We start from the raw sequence: 22109 nt of genomic DNA on the forward strand, positions 1-22109 counted from the left end.
CATCCCAGAAGAGGACAGAGGAAGACACCACTTGGCATGCAACACCATGCCCCAATTCAAGGGCACAGATACTAAATTAGAAATGATATTTGCAATTTTAAAAGCATGCGGGGAAGGCTGTGGATGATGGGCACTTCAAGGTCCCTGTTCTGTTTCAGTATGTAAAGAGATCTTGTAGCACCTTTGAGACTAACTGAAAGAAAGAATTTGGTAGCATGAGCTTTTATAGGTTTAAGTCTACTTTCTATCTGAGGAAGCAGAATAATAGAATCATAGAATTGGGAGAAACCTCAAGGGCCATCCAGTCCAGTCCCTGACTTAAGTCTATGATAGTTCATGCTGCCAAATTCTTTCTTTCAGTTAATCTCAAAGGTAGGTCAAGATCTCTTTATATACTGATTTTACAGACTAATATGGCTATTCCTTTGAATTCTATCTCTTTATCTTTCAGTAAAGCTTGAGTGGGATGGGGTGGGATCCACACTCCTGTTACTTTTATACTCCTGTTGATAGCCTAATACTGTCAACTGTTCCTGGCTGTGGGTCTCCAGGATCTCGGGCTCCTCTTGTGATCTCTGGAATTCCTTGATGGTCTTCAGTATGCAAAGGGATCTTGTAACATCTTTGAGATAACCTGCAAGAAAGAAGCTGGTAGCACGAGCTTTTGTAGACTTGGTCTACTTCCTCAGATGCATGGACTGAACTGGAAGCAGTCCAAATCTACGAAAACTTATGCTATCAGTTTCTTCCTTTCAGTTAGTCTCAAAGGTGCTACAAGATTCCTTTGCATACAGATTTTCCAGACTAATGTAGCTGTGTTTTTCAGTTCTCCCGCCATTGGTGGTCTTCAGGCATTAACCAGCTTCAACCCAGGCTTAGCTGCTAAAAATTGGGCAAGATCTGGGGATAATCTTGCAGAGTGATCCCTCTTGCAAAGCATCCTTGTTCCCTGTCCTTCCTTTTCTCTCCCTGCACCTGGCAGATACATGAAATACCTCTACCCCTACGAGTGTGACAAGCGGGGTCTCAGCTCCCCTGGCGAACTCCAGGCAGCCATCGACAGCAACCGGAGGGAAGGGCGGCGGCAGACGTTTGGGACAGCACTCTTCAATTACTCCCCCGTGGGCACCCCAGGAGGTGTCTTGTCTTCCCCCAAAATCCCCATGCCCTCCCTCACGATCTCCACTCACAACTGCAACCAGATCAGTCAAGTTCATGCCATCAAAAAAGGTGAGAGCTCCCGCCAGGCGCAATCAGGTGGACTTCCAGGTCATGGAGATGTATGGGTTGAATGCTGCTGAGAGCCTGGGAAAAATAACAGCCAAAAGACTAACAAGGAATGTGTGCTTGTAATGATATTATATATTATGTAAAAGGTACTTCCCTGAAATCCAAGTTGTCTCTCTTCTTTGCAAGGTCACAAGCCCCATGCTCCCATGCTTTTACAACAGGAAAGGTTTAGGTGTTGTTTCAGTAAAACAAACTTGCATCATGTATTTTGTGTGTTTTGGCTGTTACAAAAAAGATATCACTGCTTTGTTAAATTTGGATGTTATTGTACTTTGCTATATGGCCAACATGGCTACTCCTGGATATGTTTCCGGGATGTGAAGATATCACATTTTAGATACTACAGGGGAATTCTAAAGAGAGATCCAGTGGACTGGGACTTTGCCATTTGGGGTTCTAACTCCAATAAAGGTAAAACATCTTTTATTCAAGTGGGACTACATTTGACATGTTTTACCAAAACACCACCTAAAATTTTCCTAGTGCAAAAGCACGGAGGCTTCTCTTGAGAGATTTGGCGTTCTCTGCCTAACAAAAAGGGTTGTGACCTCACAACTGAGAGCAACATCTTGGATCTCAGTAGAAGTACCTTTTTGCATTTATTATGTTGTAAAGGAGTGGTGGGAAATATTATTATTATTATGTATATAGCACCATAAATTTACATGGCACTTTACAGAGATTAATTAGTTAATTAGACATTTCCCTGCTCTCAAGTTTGCAATCTAAAAAGACGAGACATAAAAGGAGAAGGGAATGGCAGTGGGGAAGGGGAGTAAGTCCAGTGGTATTTCCCTCCTCTGAGGCCTGGACCATGGCAGATGGATTGGAGGGAGGGCCCTTCTTCTTACTCAGGCTAGGATCAATGGAGCTGGCTCATCTCTCTCCCTCTGAGGGAGATGCTATTGGGTATGCTTTGATTGGGAGTTCCTGCATGACAAGGGGTTGGACTGGATGGTCTTTGTGGTCTCTTCCAACTCTACGATTCTATGAGACCAGATGGCATTTGCTAATGGAATTCAAACTATATGTTTTAGACTTTGGAATTGCCTACCTAGTTACACAAAGAGATTCGACAGCTGAATATGCTGTCCGAATTTCAAAGAACATTAAATACCAGTCTTTTCCAACAAGCTTATCCAAATGGTTAAATTCTGATTTTAAATATGGATCGTTTTATGTCTTATTTTATCCTTTTAAATTGACGTGTTTTTAACTGATGTGTTTCTTAGTAATGTTGAGCAACAGTGTGGGTAATCTGAATGAGCCAAGGGCCACAGAAACAGCTTTGAGGGCCACATTGTGCCCACCCATGGTCCTGACCCACAACCTCCCTACCTCACCTTCCTTCTTTACATGACTCCCTCACCCCACTCTATCTTTCTCTTGCAGAGGATAGCATCCTTTCCTCAGCGGTGTCCAGCCGCCTCGCCATCCCTGTTACTCTCACTGGGCATCACTTGGTGGCAGCGCAAGCAGCAGCGTCCCAGGCAGTTGCCCTGGAGCACTTGCGGGAGAAGCTGGAAACAGGCGAGCCACCAGAGAAGAAGATGGCCCTAGTAGCTGAGGAACAACAACGCTTGGTCCAACAAGCCCTCCAACAGAACCTCCTGGCCATGGCCTCGCAGTTCCCGGTCAACATCAAGATCAACAATCGTGCTGGTGAGTCCTTTCTCCTGTGCAGCTCTCCCACAGGATCCCATCACTAAGGTGACAGTAGAAAGCATCCTCACTACTTGGCTACATCAGTTTGGGAGCCCTTTAAGTGCCTTAGGTCTGTCCTGTCACACACTGGAGTTCTTAGCTTGGTGTCTGTCGTGGTTCTGGCTCCTTGTCACCAGGCAGATGGGTTTTAGAATCTCTTAAGCTTATCACATAGCACTTGCAGGAATGGGAATGTAACAGCATGGAATGGGGGGGAGAATGGGTGTTACCGCAAGAGAGAACATCGCTGATGCCACCGGGAGTCCCCAAGCTGTTCCCCATCTGTTCCATGGCAGCTGATTTTGAAGGACAATTTTGAACCATTCTTCAAAATTGGCTGCCAGGAACCGATGGGGAACAGGTTGGGGACTCCTGTCAGCATCGGTGGTGTTCTCCCCTGTGGTAAAATTCATTCTCCCCCTGTTCCATGCTGTTTCATTCCATTCCCGTTCCTGCAAGTGCTGTGTGATAAACTTACTTGTCAGCATCGCCATCAAAAGTTAAAAGGTCTCCAGGGGCAGAGGGAGAGGCTTTCTGCATTCAGCAGGACCTGCTAGATAGTTTCTGTTTAGCTTGGTAGGTCAAAGCTGGGAAAGGAGTAAACTCTCCATTTAATAAGTTGCCTGTAGAAGTCTACTTTGAAAAATTATGGTAGTCAAGTGGTTCTGTAGGCCACAGAAACAGCCTTGAGATCCATATGTGACCCATTAGTCATACTTTCCCAAAACCTGCTTTAGGGGCATAGGAAGTGGCCTTAATAATAATAAATTTTAATTCTTACCTACCTCCCCCCAAGGCTTGAAGCAGGGTACAACATAGATTAAAACACTAAAAAACATTTAAACACATAAATTAAAACACATTAAAGATAGTAAATATTAAAATCATCCAACATAAAATTAAAAATATACCAGTTTAAAATTCATAGTTTAAAATTGACTGAGTAGGGCTGCTGGAAGAGATAGGTCTCTAATACTGTTTTAAATTCAGGCTGCATGACTGGCAGGTTATTCCACATTCTAGAGGTGGCTGATGAAAAAGTCCTCTGGGTGCCAGCTGCCAGTTTAGTTTCCCCCAGAGGACCTAAAGTGAACTTATCATGGCAAGATTTTTTTTCTCTTGGTAACATTTGTTCTTCCTCTGAGGTTTGTAAGATTTGTTCTTCCTTTGCCTTCCTCTGAGGCTGAGAAAGTGAGATTGCCCAAGTCACCCAGTGGGTCTCCATGGCTGAGTGGGGATCCAAACCTTGGTCTCCGGAGTCATAGTCCAATGCTGTAACCACTGCACTGTGATAGATTCACCATATTGTCATCATGAGTCGGAAACACAGTCAATAAGTCTGTGTCTTAAGATCCTTGAGGAAGAGCAGTTTTTTTAAGTCCCACCACCAACACAGGTCCATCTGGTGAGAACCCAGGAGGAAGCCTTCTAGGTGGCTGCCTGGGGAACTCCCTGCCACTGGAGGTTCATCAGCTCCTTTTCTGTTCTCCTTTCACCACCCGGCAAAGATTTTTATATTTAAAGAGGCATTTGGTGATTTTAAGAAGGATCTTTTAATGGAGGTTGTGCATGCTGTTCTTTCAATTCCTATTGTTCCATTTGGTAAATGCTTTCATACTGTTCTAAACTGATGTTTTAATAGGATCATTTATTTAAATACAGTAGTTTCCTAAAATACCTTTTTATTATTTTAGCTGTTGTTGTTGCTGTTGTTTGCTTTCAAGTCATTTCTGACTTATGACAACCTTAAGGGCACCCTATCATGGGGTTTTCTTGGGCTGAGAGAGTGTGACTTGGCCAAAGTCACCCAGTAGGTTTCCATGGCCAAATTGAGCCCTGCTTCCCAGAGTCATAATCCAACCACTTTGCCATGCTGGCTGTACAAAGTTGTACTTTGTTTTAATCTGTACACTAATCTTGGGTCTCATGGGTTAGAAGGAAAGAAGGCAATTAGAAATAAAACCAGTCAGTCATAAATCTGTTAAGCTGTTTGGACACACTAGCTTGTGATGTGTGAGTTGGTGAAATGCCCACCTTTTGGTCATCGTAAAATTATGGGCTTGTCTTGTGACAAACAATTCAGACATCCTACCTTTGGTGCACAGATCACATATCCGTGCAGTAGGGTTTTATGATACCCTCCTGCAGTGGTTGGGCGCTTTCGGTGTGAACTTTGGGGCAGGTGCATTCTCTTCACTGTTTTCCTAAAGCCTTCCTGTCTTTCTTCTCTCTCCCATCCTCCAAACCTTTCCAGATGACAGACAGGAAGCTGCATTGAACCTGTCCACCAACGGCATTAGCAGCATCAACATGTCAATAGAAATAAATGGAGTTGTCTACACAGGTAAATAGAAGGGCCGCTCGCCTCGTGTAATTGAAGGCAGGAAATCCAATAAGTTATAGCCATGGCCCAGCTGCCGGTTTGATCTCTTCACTATAAAATCCATCATAATGAAGTGTGTGTGTGTGGGGGGGGGGTTTTTGCCATCTTTATCACCCTTTGCCAATAAAGCCCTTGGGGACCGATCTATGTATGTGGGTGCTTGGTTGTGGCTTCTCTAAAGCCCCTCTTAGAGAGCCCCGTGGCATGATCGCATGTCCTCTATGCTGTGCATGCACATCCAGTGATGTATATTTATAACACCCTTTTTACCAAAGGGTGGAACTTCAGACTTACATAATCAAGTACAGAACCATAGAACATAACAGTTTAATATACTAAAAATGGAATCCCCGCCAGTCGTTACCCATCTTGGCAACCTTAGGCTGACTCTTAATCTGATGAATCAAAGAGGAAGGTCTTCAACACTTTATGAAAATGAGTAAGAATTCTTATCCAGCCAGAAGTACAAAGGAAGACTGTTCTCCAAATGTGGAGCCAGATCCCAAAAGGCTTGCAGCCTTGACAGAGCCGTACCTGTTAAGGTTTTCTTCCTGCTCCCCTGATGTTTCCATGCTATTTGTTTTCCTGTGCAGAAATCTAAATTCTGAGATCACCTCCTTTCACTTTAAAAGGAAAACAAAAGACAAGTTTCTAGTGCCATGAATGGCAGAGACAAAACTGAAAATGCTGAGGGCTGGTGATATCATAGGTGCCAGCCAGGCTGGGATAGCAAAGTGGCATGCCCTGCATAACTCCTTGCTCCACCTGGTGGCTTCCAAGTCGGTGGGATGGTCTTGGTGTTGGTGGCAAATCTACTCTGATTTTAAAATGAGCTATCCAAGCTGCAGAACTTTGCTAGATCAACAGCTTGGGCAGCTCTTTGCAGATAACACTAAATTAGGAGAGGCAGCTAATACCCCAGAGGACAAGACCAGAATTCAAAATGGACTTCACAGATTAGAAAGCTGGGCCATAACTAACAAAATTAATTTCAACAGGGAGAAATGTAGGCAATAAAAATGAAAGGCACAGATATAGACTGGGTGACACCTGGCTTGACAGCAGTGCATGCAAAAAGGATCTAGGAGTCTTAGTGGACCACATGAATCAACAATGTGATGCAGCAGCTAAAAAAGCCAATGCAATTCTAGATTGCATCACTAGGTGTATAGTGTTTAGACTGAGGAAAGTAATAGCCCCACTCTATTCTGCTTTGATCAGACCTCATCTGGAATATTGTGTCCAGTTCTGATCACTACAGTTCAAAAAGGATGTTGACAAAGTAGAGTTTGTCCAGAGGAGGGAGACCAAAATGGTGAAAGCTCTGGAAACCACCAAGGCCCATGAGGAGTGGCTTAGGGAATTGGGTGTGTTTAGCCTGGAGAAGAGAAAGTGAAGAAGTGAAATGATAGCCCTGTTTAAATATTAAATAAAGCTTGTTTTCTGCTGCTCCAGAGACTAGGACCCAGAGCAATAAATTCAAGCTACAGATAAAGAGATTTCACCTAAACTTTAGGAAGAACTTTCTGATAGTAAGAGCTGTTTAACAGTGGAATGGGCTGCCTCAGGCAGTGGTGGAGTCTCCTTCTTTGGAAGTTTTTAAGCAGAACCTGGATAGCCATCTGTCACTCAAAAAGAAGGCTTGGTTGGTGTCTTCCTGCATGCCAGAATGGGGTTGAGCTCAGTGGCCCTTGGGGTTTCTTCTAACTCTATGATTCTATGATTCTTTGAACTGCAGATGGAAACCCATGCTGCATTTGCCATCCCACTGACATAGAAGACACCATCTGATACTGTTTTGTATCATCTTTTTAGCAGCACAGAGTCATTACCATGCAACCCCTCCTTGACTGTCCCCATCTTCCTGGGTCTTCCTACATAAGCTCCCTCACTTGACTGTTGGATGCACTTTCCTTAACAGAGCAAACAACAAAGTAAAGTTGTCCACTTTGCAAATGGATGGTATCAAGGGGGACAGGCAAAGTGGGCAGCTTGTGTCAATGGGGGTCAGAAGCCCAAACCTTCAGGGTGCTATCCATGAACAACCAGAAAGACAAACAAATGGGTGCCTGAACAGATCAAGCCTGAAATCTCCTTGGAAGTCAAGATGATCAAATTGAGATTGCTATACTTTGGTCACATAACAAAAAGGCATGACTTGCTAGAAAAGACAATAATGCTAGGAAAAGTAGAATGCAGTAGAAAGAGAGGAAGATGGACAAATTCAATCAGGGAGGTCATGGGAATGAATTTGCAGGACCCAGAAAGATGGAGAGTCCATCCCTTCTTGGGACAGTCCATTCCACTGTCTCTTACTAAGCTCTTACTGGAAAGAAGTTCTTCCTAATGTCTAGGTGGTATCTCTTCTCTTGCAATTTGAAAGTCTAGGTGGTATCTATTCTCTTGCATGTTGTAGTTCCTGGAACAGCACAAAACAAGCTCACACCATCTTCTTTATGATAGCCCTTCTGATATTTGGAGATGTTGGCCATGTCGCCTCTCAGTCTTCTCTAAGAGCCTTATTGCATTCTTAAACCAAACTCACAAGCAAACTAAAAGACATGCATTTCTGTTTCTTTTTCTCTCTCAGCATGACATTTGTTCTTCCAGGTTGTAAAATTTTGGGAGAGTGTGGTAAAAGCATCATTTTTGCCAAATTGATTTTTCCAGCTTGGCAAATGGGACACTTTTACAACCCATTTACAACCCTCTCCCACACTTTTACAATCTGACAAGAAGGAAAGTAAACAATGTTATGCGAATGTCGTCTTTTCGTATGCTAAACATACCCAGCTCCCCAAATCATTTTTTGTAAAGCTTTAGATTTCAAGACTAATCGTCTTGGTTGCCCTTCCTTGGACATGCTCCAGCTTATCAATATCCTTCTGGAATTCTGGGGCCCAAAACTGGACACAGTCTTTCAGTCTGATCAAAGCAGAATAGAATGGCAGTACAGTTTCTCACAATCAGGACTATTTACACCTGTTGATACAATCTAGAACTGAATTGGCTTTTATGGCCACCGTCTCACAGTAACTTTTACTTTTCTCTTCCTCGGATAGGTGTGTTGTTTGCCCGAAGGTCTGGCATTCCTGGCAGCACTGCAAGCACCCACAGCCACATCAGCCCTGTGACATCGCAGAGCCAGCTGCTGTCCACAGCATCACGTGGTCACACTCCATCCAGCACCTCGCCCTGAGGGGAGATGCCCAGGAGCCTCCCTGACCCTTGCATCCCTTTGACTTGTTGCCAGCATCCTCAGACAGCAGAAAGGCGACACTCCTACACATCTGTGCCAGGGTGCAAGAGAAGGGGGCACCTGGGGTTTTGGCTCAGTGTGAACAGGTTTGCTGCACCCTCATGGGGTAGCATGCAAGCGAAACATCTGGTCAGGGCAGAGGTCGGGATGAAGAAATACACCAGAGTGGAAGGTGGGGGAAAGAACTTAAGGAAGAGTTGGGGTCTAAACTTTAGGCTGTATTGGGCCAGCTGTTTCTCCTTCATTTCTGATGGGCCTTTGATGAGGTTGCCCTTTGGACTCCTGAGAAGACCCAAGGGCAGCTTTGAGGTGGGGTGTACACAGATGTTGTGTGCATCCTCCCTTGTCCTTTGTCTCTCAGATATACATTGGCACTGGGATGGATGGTATCTTCTCAACACACACCACTCTCTCCCACTGCCATGTTATCCTTCCTCTGACACCCCACCTATGATCCCCATTCCAGCCTTTGAGTTTATTGAATTTGCTACAGCTCCAACCAGTCAGAAGAATCTGGAGGAGAAGTTTGGCGGGGGTGGTGGTGCCTGACATCCCAACCTGTGCAGACGTGACTGATAACAACAAGGGGGGAAAGGAAGCAGCTAGGGGGAGAATTAATAGAGGAATGTGAAGGTAGACCCTACAGAGGTTGGAAGTGGGATCGGGGACAAGAATGGGGGGGAGGGCCGTCTATTGTGGGATTGACCAGTGAGCAGAGCCAGGTGGAAGGACACACATGCAGCACAACGAAGGTGAGGTTTTGTGAGTTGCACTTCTTGATAGGTATCAGTTTCCTCTTAATCTCCTCTCCATTGTGTGTGGAGCTGACGTACCCCACAGCCATTGTTCTTCATTCCCCCCTTCCATCTCCTTCTTCCCTGCAACTCAGATACCTCACTTTCACAAGGGAAGGGGATTACCCATCAGGGAACCAGCACACAAGCCCATGACCTTGGTGTCCTTTTCACAGTGCCAAACTTGGGATCCAGGAAGGAGGACAGGCGGATAGCTTGGCCTCGTGGTGGTTAGACAGCTGTGGAGAGAGGCAACCAGATTTTGTCTCCTTTTGAGTCACTGGACTTTGGGGGGTGGCGGGTGGGATGCGGAGGGATGGGATGGGTGGGCAGGATGGGGCGGGGATCTCTTTTTGTGCTAGTGCAAAATTGTAAATGTACCAAAGAAAGAACTGATTTCATCTACCTCATGTTCTTTAAGATGTGCCAATGGGTAGGATGGAGGGTGCTGGATTTTCAGAATGGCACCTGTGAGGCATGGAATAAAGGAGAGGTAAAACCATCATCCAAACACTTAACCAACATGGCTGTCCACCACTGTGGAATCTGTAGCACAGTTGCGCCGGCCAATGGCACAGACAAGCAAAGAGTTAAAAGACCCTGATTCTCCATTCCTGCCTTGGGTTCTCCTTCCCCAACTACTAGAAACAATCATGCTCTTGACCAAAGAAATGCTCTTTTCCTTCCCCCCCATAGCTGAGCTACAAAGCAGCCTTCTGTGTTAGATTTTGGACATAGACATGATGCCGTTGCCACGTGACCACAGGTGCCAAGGATGGACAGGAACTGGTGCATCACTGGGAGATCCAGCTTTTGGAGGACTTCTCTCTGCAGAGGTGGATGTGGTCATAGCTGCCTCTCTCTGGGAAAGGACCTTAAGAAAGCCTTTTCAAAGATCCTCAGAGAGACTGGAAAAAGCCTGGTCCAGACAGAACCATGGTTTGGGTACCAGTGCAGGTTAACCAGTTGGAAGCTCTTGTACCAAAGGTTGAACCAACAATTGGGCACTTGGTTTTCATGCACACAAAGAAGGGGAGCTGGAAGGAAGCGGTTGACGATCTCATGTCTTGTCTTTTTCTCTGTCTTGTGTCTTTTCCCATCTTTCTCCTTCCTTGTGCAGTGACTGTGATGCTTTCCCTCCTGTCTTTATTCTCTCTTGCTTGGTTTCTTCTCTCTGTCCCTCTCTTTCTCTCTCTTGTTCTTTCCACCTTTTCCTTGTATGTTTTGGAGTCAATCCAGCACACCAAGTGGGACCTGGATTGTGGTGCTCAGGGGAATGAATGCAAGCATCGCTTGAGATAAGAAAAAAATAAATAAATAAAAGTGGAAATAATTTTAAAAGATGCAAAGAGCAGAAGCGACTTTTCTTTTCATCTCAGTTTTTAGCCCATCCAGACCATTTGAAATGTTTCTGGCACACACACTGGATTGGCTGAGGCTGGGTTTCCTCATACCTGCAATGCAATGCCACCTTCCTGAAATGCATCCGGACTTTTACCCAGTCAGGAAAAAAATGCCGTTGTGGGAAAGTGTACAGTTGCAAGATGAATCTCCTCAGAGTTTCAGTTCAAATTTTTAAAGCAGAAAGGGGCAAAAGATGGCCTCCAGGGCCACACAGGGGTCACAAAATGGCAATTGCCCCCCAAACTTGTTTTTGCCCCCAAATGCCTTGTACAGGACATGTTAGCGCCTATCTATTGTGCTTTTGGGTCTCAAGGATCTCAAAGGGGCCTCTTTTAATAACAAAAAGAGGAAGTAACTTCTGCTCACTTTTTGTTAAAAAAGGCCTCTCCTAAAATGTCCCCCAAAATGCTGAAAATGTTCTCCAGGTTTCCCAGGGGGCATCTGGGGATGATTGGGGGGGAGGATTGTGTGGCCCTCCAAGATCTCTTTGCAGGGCTAAAGTGGCCCACAGCTTTTCATGGTTGCCTTCTCCTGTTTGAAAGAAACTGTCAAGATGCTCCAGCTATTTGGGGGGATAAAATTTGGACTAAAATCTGGATCAGGGTCACTATTCCCCCCCCCAAGCCCCGGTGACATAGAAGCCAACAGATACCATTTGAAGAGTATTACAAAAACCTGTTGGAATTCTTTCACTGTCAAACAGGCAGAGATCATAGAGTCATAGAGTTGGGAGCGACCTCAAAGGCCACCCAGTCTCATTGCATTCTGCCATGCAGGAGTACATGCAGGAGTACATGGTCAAAAGAATGGATTCATTTGAGGGCAACAATTCCAAGGCTTCTCTTAGGAATGAATTCTTGGTTGGACTTCTTACCCATTCGGCCAAGTATGCCCTATCCTTGTGTCAAGCCTGGAAAACCAGTGCGGGGGGGAACCAAAATTTCCATTGCAGACTGGGGATTCTGGAAGCTGCAGTCTTCAATCCCCAAGCTTTGCTACTGAGTCACAGTGACTTGCTAACATCTCAGTCAAAGAAGGAATCTTTTCCTTCATCAGTTGCCCACCAGATAAGTTTGTGGCCCTCCCAATATTTCTAGACTGCAGCGCACAGCATCTCACTGGCTAAGGCTGATGGGAATTGCAATCTGGTAAGTCTGCAGAGCCACCAGTTGCCTATGTCTTTCCTGTGCTGTCTGTGTTATGTATCTCCAAATTGCCTGTTGACTTACAGTGACCCTACAAATTTCATAGCGTTTTCTTAAGGAATACTCAGAGGTGGTTTTTCCAGTTCTTTCCACTGAAATATATAGCCTGCAGCACTTGGTGTTCATTGGTGGTCTCCCATCTATGTACTAAGCAGAGCTGAGCCTGCTTAGCTTCCAAGATCAGACGGAATCTGGTGCCTTCAGGGTATTTAGGCTTTACTCTCCCCTGTATTACCTGATAATTTTAACTGGAGATGTTGAGTTTTAAAGCTTGAGAAGCAAGGTGGGTGTTCTTCTGTTCAACTCACATTTGGTAGTAGTGGGGGAAATACATGCTTATTTATTTAGATAGTTATTTCCTGTCATCTTCTGTTGGAACACATTGAGCCCCTGCTCACAATCAACACAAATGTGACTGCAACACATTTCAAAATAAAAATGAAATGTAAGTAGAAATAGAACAACAGGACCAGCTAGCCACAGGAGAACATGATCGTAGAACCCAGCTGTTTAGTAATGATGGGGAATCCCCTGGAAGAGTTGAAAGGACTTGGTGCCACTACAGAAAAGACCCTCTTCCAAAAATCCTCCTACTATCTCCCAAGTGATGAGGAGACCCAAAACAAAACCTCAAGGACATCATGGAGAGCACAAGCTTTTCAAATACCAGCAACTTGATCACCTTAGAGTTTTAGCTTGGATTTGGTCCAGGAGCAAACTGGAAGCCAAGGCATGTGTGTCAAAATTTGTCTGCGTCTTCTCCCAGGAGCAATCCCTCTGTACATGGAGTGATGGGACAGGTGGAAGGCAGGTCCATTCAACAGGTGCAGCTTTCTCATTGCATGCAGTTTTCCTCATCTTGGAAGTGACCTGGTTGAACACTTATTATTGTATAGCTTCCCAGTGAAAGATAGGGATTCTATCATGGAAGTAGTACCTGTTGGAATTCTTTCACTGTCAAACAGGCATTCATAGAGTCATAGAATAGGGGGAGACCTCAAAGGCCACTCAATCTAATTACATTCTGCCATGCAGGAATCAAAGCAGTCCCTTTGACAGATGGCCTTCCAACCTCTGTCTAAAAACCTTCAAAGAAGGAGACTTCAAGGCTATACAGTAATAAGTGATCAACCAAGTCAATTCCAAAGTGAGGAAAATTGCATGCAAATCTAGGGATGGAGAAAGCTGCACCCATTGAATGGACATGCCTTCCACCTGACCCATCATCCATTATTATTATTATTATTATTATTATTATTATTATTATTATTATTATTATTATTTTCTTATATCCCACCTTTCTCCCAATATAGGGACTAAAGGTGGTGATCCATAGTGATGACATCAATATACAGGGGGATTGTCTCTGGGAGAAGACGTGGGCAGTTCTGAAACGCTAGCCTTTGGCTTGTTCAAGTATTTGAAGGGGTGTCACATTGAGGATGGAGCAAGCTTGTTTTCTGCTGCTCCAGAGATTAGAACATGGAACAATGGATGCAAGCTCCAGGAAAAGAGATTCTATATTGGGAGGAACCTCTTGACAGTAAGGACTGTTGTACAGTGGAACACACTCCCTTGAAGGGTAGTGGAGTCTCCTTCTTTGGGGGTTGTTAAACAGAGGCTGGATGGCCATCTGATGGGGAGGCTTTCATTGTGATTTCCTACATGGCTGTTCAACATCTTTATCAATGACTTGGATTAAGGAATAGAGGGCATGCTTATCAAATTTGCAGATGGCACCAAATTAGGAGTAGTAACTAATACCCTAGATCAAAATTCAAAATGACCTTAATGAATTAGAAAGCTGGATGGCCCTTGCGGTCTCTTCCAACTCTAGGATTCTATGATTCCTCCATCCTCCATGGCAGCGTCTTCCACTGTCAAACAGCTTTTACTGTCAGGAAGTTCTATGTGGCCATGTTCTAGAAGATTTTATTTCTGACATTTCACCGGCATCTGTGGCTGGCATCCTCAGAGAATTCCTGAAACATCAGGAATAAACTCTTCTTGAACATGGCCACATAGCCCCAAAAACCCACAATTTTCCCCCCCTGTGTTATGCTTTCATAGTGTAAATCTACATTCAGATAGTTAAGCAGTAGTTGTGCCATGTCACCCTTCTGCAGACTACTGACATTATGCAACCAGTGGCAAATCTGCATGTGCAGATCATATTCTTGCAGTCTCAGAGAAATTAAGGGGAACCTTGAGGGCATAAATGTGTTGTGTTGCACCATCCAAGCATGCACAACTACATGTGCAACGATTATGCTATGGAACTCTGCTTATGTAACTATGAACTAAATATGGATATTATACCATGGCTAGAAAAACACATCCACGTGCATAAAGGAAGCTATGACTATGCAAAACATCAACAGTATGCCAGCCCTAGTGCAAGATTCTACATTAAGGAAATGGAACATCACTCACAGGCAAGTAGCAGTTGCACAAAAACTGCTGTGCTAATGAATGGTGGTGTGAAATCAGTGCCTTAATTAGGGTGGATGTCACCCAGTGTGATAACTCAGGGTGTCACCCCCATGGACCTCCTGGAATGGGGTGCACATGGGGAAGTCTTACCCCAGGAAACCTGCATCCTGCCACCACCATCCCACCCCACTCCCAAAGACAGGACGCTTCCCTAAGCAAAAACAGTATTTTAATTAGAAAAGTTCTCTATTCTCAACAAAATCAGTATGCAAAGGTGTTACATAAATTGAAGGGGGTGCTGAGAGGGCACCCACAAATTGTGTCCCATGGGGGAAGTTAGTTTAGCTCAATAGGAAGCAGTGAGAATATTTTGGTAATGGAAAGCAGGGAAAACATCCCTTTTTGATAGTAATTTGATATCTAAGGTCAAAAAGGAGTGACTGAGGGCTGGATCCTGGCATAACAATTGGATCTTGTAGCACCTTTGAAACTAACTGAAAGAAAGCAGCTGGTAGCATGAGCCTTCATTGACTTGAGTCTACGTCCTCAGATGTGTATTTGGGCTCTCAAGGAAAAAGGAAGTCACAACAAACAGCCTCCCCAGAGGATTATGGTGGAAAGGAGCCAAAGAGATTGAGAAGAGGAGACTGCAGGAGGAGGAGCAAAGAGAAAGGTCCATAGCTTCACCCCATCCTCACCCTCCTGCAAAGAATAGCGGCCACCTCGCTGCTGCTCCATGTCACCCCCTAATGATAGTGTCCGAACTCCTTGCATTTCCCTAGTGATGCCAATGTTAGCAGTCCAAGTCCATTTGCATCCATTTGCACCCATGCTGGATGCACATCTGCAACAATGTGCAGCCATGTGCAAATGCACCACATGCATGCCTAACTCCACCTCTGTCATCTTGAAGCAAATACAGATACTTGAGACAAATAATGTCCGACCAATTCCACACAGCAGACCCCACACCCCTAGGAAATGTTTGGTTAATGTTTGTACCCCTTACAAAAGTAATAGCATGTTTGAAAATGAAGAAGCCTGATTTCTAATATTTGAACCACACACAATACTGCAGGTGAACAAACTGAACTTAAAAAAATAAACTTTTAATTCAGTGCATAAAATGCACATTTAATTGAACAATTAGATTCTAATTTATTCATAAAAATGATAAACAGTAAAATCAATCCCAGTTGTGAATATAAAATTTTGCTCCTGCTTCGCATTCATAATTTTGTCAAAAATGGAACTTTTTTTGCTGACTGCAATCCATGTGGATTCAGGCAGTTCCTAGCTTTTGTCTTGATTCACAAAAGAGAACTGAATTCAGAGTCACACAAGTGTCTTCGCTGCAACCTCTGTCATATGGAACCCCTGCCATAGAGGAATTTCCACTTGCCCAAAACACCAGCAGGATTCTGCACATAGCCAAGGTCTTTCTCCCTTCTGTGGCTCATAAAAGCTGGGGATACCGCACATACAAAGATCAGGCCAATGGATCAGAACGACAGAGGGTCCACCTAGGTCAGCATCATTTCAACAAGAAAAAGTCTCAAAGGGCATCATGAGAGGCAATGGATCCCACCACAAATGAGCCACAGTTGGTCTTCCAAGATAAACAGCTCCTGGATATGAAGGTTGTAATTAATACTTTGGAGTTTGGAAAAGATTTTTCTTTAAGCTGCAGCTCCTAGAATTTCTTCTTCCATTCTTGGAGTTGGAGTCCAAAAAAGAAGAGGTTTTCCAAGCTCTGTTGATACTCATAAAACTCATTAAAAGTTCTCTTTGTTGGACTCTAACTCCTAGCATTCTCTCAGCCCAGTATTCTGGAAGTGAAATCCAGAAAAGGAAGCTCTCTATGCTCCACTGATACTTATAAACATAAAAGTTCCTTTTCTGGGCTGATATTCCCAGAATATTAGCATTATAGGAGTTGGAGTCCAAAACAAGAAGAAGCTTTCTTGAGTTCCACTGATACTCAAAAGCCAACCTTGCTGGCTCCTCCTTTTATGTGCATCTCTTTTCCACTCAGCTGTGCCCAAGGCTACTCACAACATGGTATGTGAACCAGCAATAAATCCTGCCGTTCAAAAGCAACAATGGGAACAATTGCAGGCAATGTATCAGCCTGTGAAGTCGAAGGCTTTCATGGCAGTATCCATAGTTTTTTGTGGGGGTTTTGGGCTATGTGGTCATATTCTAGAAGAGTTTATTCTCTGAAGATGCCAGCCACAGATGCTGGAGAAACGACAGGAATAAACTCTTCCAGAACATGGCCACATAGCATGAAAAACCCATAAAAAACAATGTACCAGGAGGTATACACTTTTTAAAAACTCAATCTATACAGCAGTTAGAGATTTGTTTTTAAAAAAGGAAAAAGCAACATGAAGCGTAATGATAAAACATTTCCCTGAGTCTCTTCTACATCCCTCCTTGAAGCCAATGGCTGATAATGGCTTCCATTTTAGAGGTGTTGAATTTGCTCTGGGTGTTACTCCAAACTTTAGTGGTGCTGTCTAAGGAGCCTATTTTGGGGATAGCCTTCAGCATCAGGTCTAGAAACCATGTCCTATGAGGAATGACTGAGGGAACTGGGGATGTTTAGCCTGGAGAAGAGAAGGTTAAGAGGTGATATGATAGCCCTGTTTAAATATTTGAAGGGATGCCATACTGAGGAGGGAGCTGACTTGTTTTCACTTGCTCCAGAGACTAGGATCCGGGGCAATGGATGCAAGCTACAAGAAAAGAGGTTCCACCTCAACATTAGGAAGAACTTCCTGAGAGTAAGGGCTGTTCGACAGTGGAACACACTCCTTCCTAGGAGTGTAGTGGAGTCTCCTTCCTTGGAGGTCTTTAAACAGAGGCTAGATGGCCATCTGTCGGGGATGATTTGGATTTCCTGCATGGCAGAATGGGGTTGGACTGGATGGCCCTTGCGGTCTCTTCCAACTCTATTATTCTATGATTCTATGATTCTATGATCAGAGGCACCACCTTTAAAGTGCTGGCTGAACCTAAGAGCTGATTCACTGCCCCACTGATATAGAAATCAACTGGGGGAGCACATTTGAAAACCACCCCCTTTCACGCCTCTATCCCCCCCACCACCACCAGACTACAGCTATCAGTTCTAAACATGCAGTAAACTAATCCACTAAACTATGGTGGTGGCTTAGTGGTTAGGATGCCAATTCTGATGATTGCAAGATCAACAGGTTACCAGTTTGAGACCAAGTGCTGTGTGACAGAGTGAGTTCCTGTCACTAGTCCCAGTTTCTGCCAACCTAGCAGTTAGAAAACATGTAAAAGTTCAAATAGATAAATAGGTACCATTTTGGTGGGAAGGCAAAAGCATTCAGTGCAGTCATGCTGGCCACATGATCACAGAGTCATCTTTGACAACGCTGGCTCTTCAGCTTAGTAATGGAGATGAGCACCTACAGTTGCTTATGACTAGACATTCATGTCAAGGGGAAACCTTTACCTTTATGCATCTCATGCTACTAAACTACACATTCCAAGATTCCATAGGTGGAGCCCTGATAGTTGAAATAGACATTGCAGTAATTTCGCAGAATAGATCTTCCTTCATTCCTCGGATAACCGTCTTGGTCAAACAGTATAAATATAATAAAATCCAAAAATATACTCTAGTGACATCTTAATTGCACAGGGTAGATTCATTTCTTTTCTTTCCTTCCTTCCTTCCTTCCTTCCTGGAATAGCCGTCTTGGTCAAGCAGTAAAAATATATTAAAATCCAAAATATATACTCCATTGACACCTTAATTTGCACAGCGTTTCCTTCCTTCCTTCTTTCCTTCCTTCCTTCCTTCCTTCCTTCCCTGCCACATGCCATGATACGCAGCAGAGAGGTGTGGGGAGGTGCTCAGCTAGGTGTCACCCCTCTTCTGGGGTGTCACCCAGTGTGGTCCGCACCCCTCAGTGATGCCACTGTTCATAGGCCTGAGCCCTCTTGGGTAGACCCATAAAATCAATTGCTGAATGCTCAGTCAATACCTAAGCAAACATCATTGATTCAATGGACTTACTGTAGTTGGGCCTCACAATAGGATTTAGGTCATAGATTTGTTCCAAATGCCTTCCAGGATCCTAGGATCAAACCTGTCCATCCCCTATGGTCCATGGTCAACTATACTGGGGGCTGCAAGTTGAATGTAGGGTGCAACTCCTGGGAAGTTGTGTATCAGGATCCTAACACAGTCTGAATCCCTTTCACAGTACAGTACATAGTGAAAGCGCCATAATAGCAAGTACATTTCTATACTGCTTGTGCACTTAAGCACTCTCTAGGTGGTTTACCATGTGTAAGCTAATTGCTCCTAACAAGCTGAGTACTCATTTTAGCAACCTCAGAAGGATGCAAGCCTGAGTCGAGCCTGAGCCCTTTCACTTGTATTGAATTCCCAACCTTGCGGCTTGTGAGTGAGTGGCTGCAGTACAGGCATTTAACCACTGCACCACCTTAAGTGCCACGGCTGCATTCTGAGGTGCCCTGGAATTGATAGTTTGGTGAGGCATTAGTTTTCTGGCTGGGAATTCTAAATACCCCTCCCTAAACTACAAATCCCATTATTCCAGGGGCTACAACCATGACAGTTGAAGTGGTTTCACCTGAAAGGTGGGTGGATCAAAGGGTGCATGTCTACAGTGTAGAAATAATGCAGTTTGACATGACTTTAAGTGCTGTATCTCTATCCTATGGGATCCTGGGATTTTTAGTTTTGCAAGGTCTTTAGACTTCTCTTCCAAAGAGAATGCCTCACAACATTACAAATCCCAGGATTCTCTAGGATGGAGTCACAGCAATCAAACTGCAATATTTCTACAGTGTTTGTTGTTGTTAGCTACCCACTGGTTGAACCTGACTCATGGTGATAATAATAATAGGATTTATTTATATGCCACCCAATCACTGGGAATCCAGGCGGCTTACAACAGAGGGGATAATACAAGACCCTGTGGACGAGACATCTCCAAGAACTCCTATTTTCGACTTCTCTGCCTAGGTCCTGAAAACGCACACCCACGATTCCCCTGATTGAGTCCATCCACCTGGCAGGCAGTATTCCCCTCCTTCTAGCCTCTACCTTTCTTAGCATTATTGTTTTTGCTATGCTTTCTCATTATGTGGCCAAAGCATGACAGCCTCAATTTGATCATCTTGGCTTCTAAGGAGACCTCTGGGTTGATCTGTTCCAAGATGCATTTGTTTGCCATTTTGGCACTTCATGGTATCCTAAGCATTTTTCTCCAGCACCACATCTCAAATGAATTAACTTTCTTCCCATCTGCTTCCTTTACTATGCAGCTCTTGCACCCATACATGGTGATGGGGAATGCTATTGCCTGGATGAGTCTAACTTTAGTGCTCAGTTGTACGTTTTTACTCTTCAGGATCTTTTCTAGTTCTTTTATAGCAGCCCTTTCTATTCCTAGTCTTCTTATTTCTTGACTTCAGCCACCATTCTGGTCAATATTTGATTCTAGGTATGGGAATTTTTTAAATTATTTCAGTTTCCTTGTTGTCTAGATTGAATTTCTTCTGTGGTCATTATTTTTGTTTTTTGTATGTTCAGCCTTTGCACTTTCATTTTTGACCTTTCTTAGTAACTGTTCCAAGTATGTGATGTCTTATGGCAGTATTATGGTGTCATCCACCTATCCTAGGCTGTTGATGTTCCTTTCTATCTTCACTCATCTGTCTACAGTGTAGATGCACCCTATATTGCCATACTTATCAAGGGAATTAGAGGGGATGATGACTTCTCATCTCCAGTGGCTGCTGGAGGAAACTGAATATTTAGAGCAGGGAGAGGCATTTGACCCCAAGGCTGTTGGTGTGGCCCTCAAACCCTCCAGACTCCTCCAGCTTCAACTCAGATTAGTATATCTACTGTGAAACTCTCTGAGATACAGAAATGTGGCTTCAGTTATTCACACTCCAGCTAACTCTTGTCTGGATTGTTGCAATGTATAATCCAAGAGTGTAGCTTTCAGAACAACCCAGTCTCTTCAGATGGCCCCAAATAGGACCATATCTATTCTGCAAGAGCTGCTCAAGTGTCTCCCTAAACTGCAAATCCCATAACTCCATAGGATGGAGCCATGGCAGTTGAAATGGGGTGATAGTGTTGTAACTGTGTGGTGTGAGAGGCTCCTAGGTCCAAAGCCAACCTGACAAAGGTTGCTGCCACATTGCAGAACTAATGCAGTTTGACACCACTTTAACTACCATGGCTCTAACCTATGGAATCCAGGAATTTGTAGTTTGTTGTGGCACCAGACCTCTCTGACAGAGAAGAGTGAATATCTAGCAAAACTACAAATCCCAGCATTGAGCCATGGCAGTTAAAGCGATGTCAAACTTCATTAGTTCTGCAGTGTAGCCAAAGTGCCAGAAAAGTCATCCTTTCCCAGGTTAGCATGAGGCTGGCTAGTGCTAGCTCCCTCTCTTTGCTAAAGGCTGCCCCCCAGCCAGCCCCCCAAAAAGGAAGGGAAGGAACCAGGAGAAGAAGCAGAAAAAGACAAAAAAGAATAAGAGAGAGGACGAGTTCAACGACCCAAGTCTTCATTGCTGTGCTGTCTGTGTCCTGATTGATTGAGTTGAGTCCAGCCTCAGTCAATAGGAACTACTTGGGCTAGTAAATTGTTATATTGACTTGCAGGAGGTGGGGAGAAGGGGCAAACTTTGGTGACTCCGTCTGAAACTTGACAGGAAGCCAGAGGAACCTGGAAAGCGGGATGAGGGAGATATTGGTGTCCAGAAGTGGAGAAAAGCCACCAGCTTGGGCAAAGATCAGGGAGCAGCTTATGCTGACATGCTGAAAGGGTTGTGACTTTTCACGTTGTTGTTGTTGTTGTTGTGTGCATTCAAGCCATTTCAGACTTACAGTGACCCTAAGGCAAACTTATTATGGGGTTTTCTCGGTAGGTTTCTTCAGAGGGCCATCCTCTGAGGCTGAGGAAGTGTGACTCACCCAAGGTCACCCAGTGGGTTTCCTGGTCTCCAGAAACCCTAGTCCAATCAATCATAGAATCATAGAGTTGGAAGAGACCGCATGGGCCATCCAGTCCAACCCCATTCTGCCATGCAGGAAATCCAAATCAATGCATCCCCGACAGATGGCCATCCAGCTTCTGCTTAACGACCTCCAAAGAAGGAGACTCCACTACACTCCGGGGGAGTTTGTTCCACTGTCGGACAGCCTTTACTGTCAAGAAGTTCCTCCTAATGTTGAGCTGGAATCTCTTTTCCTGGAGCTTGCATCCATTGCTCCGGGTCCTAGTCTCTGGAGCAGCAGAAAACAAGCTTGCTCCCTCCTCAATATGATATCCCTTCAAATATTTAAACAGGGCTATCATATCACCTCTTAACCTTCTTTTCTCCAGGCTAAACATCCCCAGCTCCCCAAGTTGTTCCTCATAGGGCATGGTTTCCAGACCCTTCACCATTTTAGTTGCCCTCCTTTGGACACGCTCCAGTTTCTCAATGTCCTTTCTGAATTGTGGCGCCCAGAACTGGACACAATATTCTAGGTGGGGCCTGACCAGAGCAGAATACAGTGGCACTATTACTTCTCTTGATCTAGACACTATACTTTTATTGAT

At 44.3% G+C, this 22109-nt stretch overlaps 2 protein-coding genes across 5 annotated transcripts in view; one reads left to right on the plus strand and one right to left on the minus strand.

The window, feature by feature from the left end:
- ARID3C (AT-rich interaction domain 3C) overlaps positions 1–9707 on the plus strand; it is a 113461-nt gene extending 103754 nt beyond the window's left edge. The window contains exons 5-8 of the mRNA XM_042455338.1: positions 983–1230; positions 2683–2952; positions 5249–5338; positions 8440–9707. Coding sequence (XP_042311272.1) covers positions 983–1230; positions 2683–2952; positions 5249–5338; positions 8440–8576 — 745 coding nt within the window. The 3' untranslated portion in view covers positions 8577–9707. The remainder of the gene's footprint in view (positions 1–982; positions 1231–2682; positions 2953–5248; positions 5339–8439) is intronic.
- LOC121924166 (myogenesis-regulating glycosidase-like) overlaps positions 1–22109 on the minus strand; it is a 718305-nt gene that overhangs the window by 602258 nt on the left and 93938 nt on the right. The window lies entirely within an intron of this gene.

The sequence above is a fragment of the Sceloporus undulatus genome, chromosome 2 (assembly GCF_019175285.1).
Source record: "Sceloporus undulatus isolate JIND9_A2432 ecotype Alabama chromosome 2, SceUnd_v1.1, whole genome shotgun sequence".
Classification (NCBI taxonomy): domain Eukaryota; kingdom Metazoa; phylum Chordata; class Lepidosauria; order Squamata; family Phrynosomatidae; genus Sceloporus; species Sceloporus undulatus.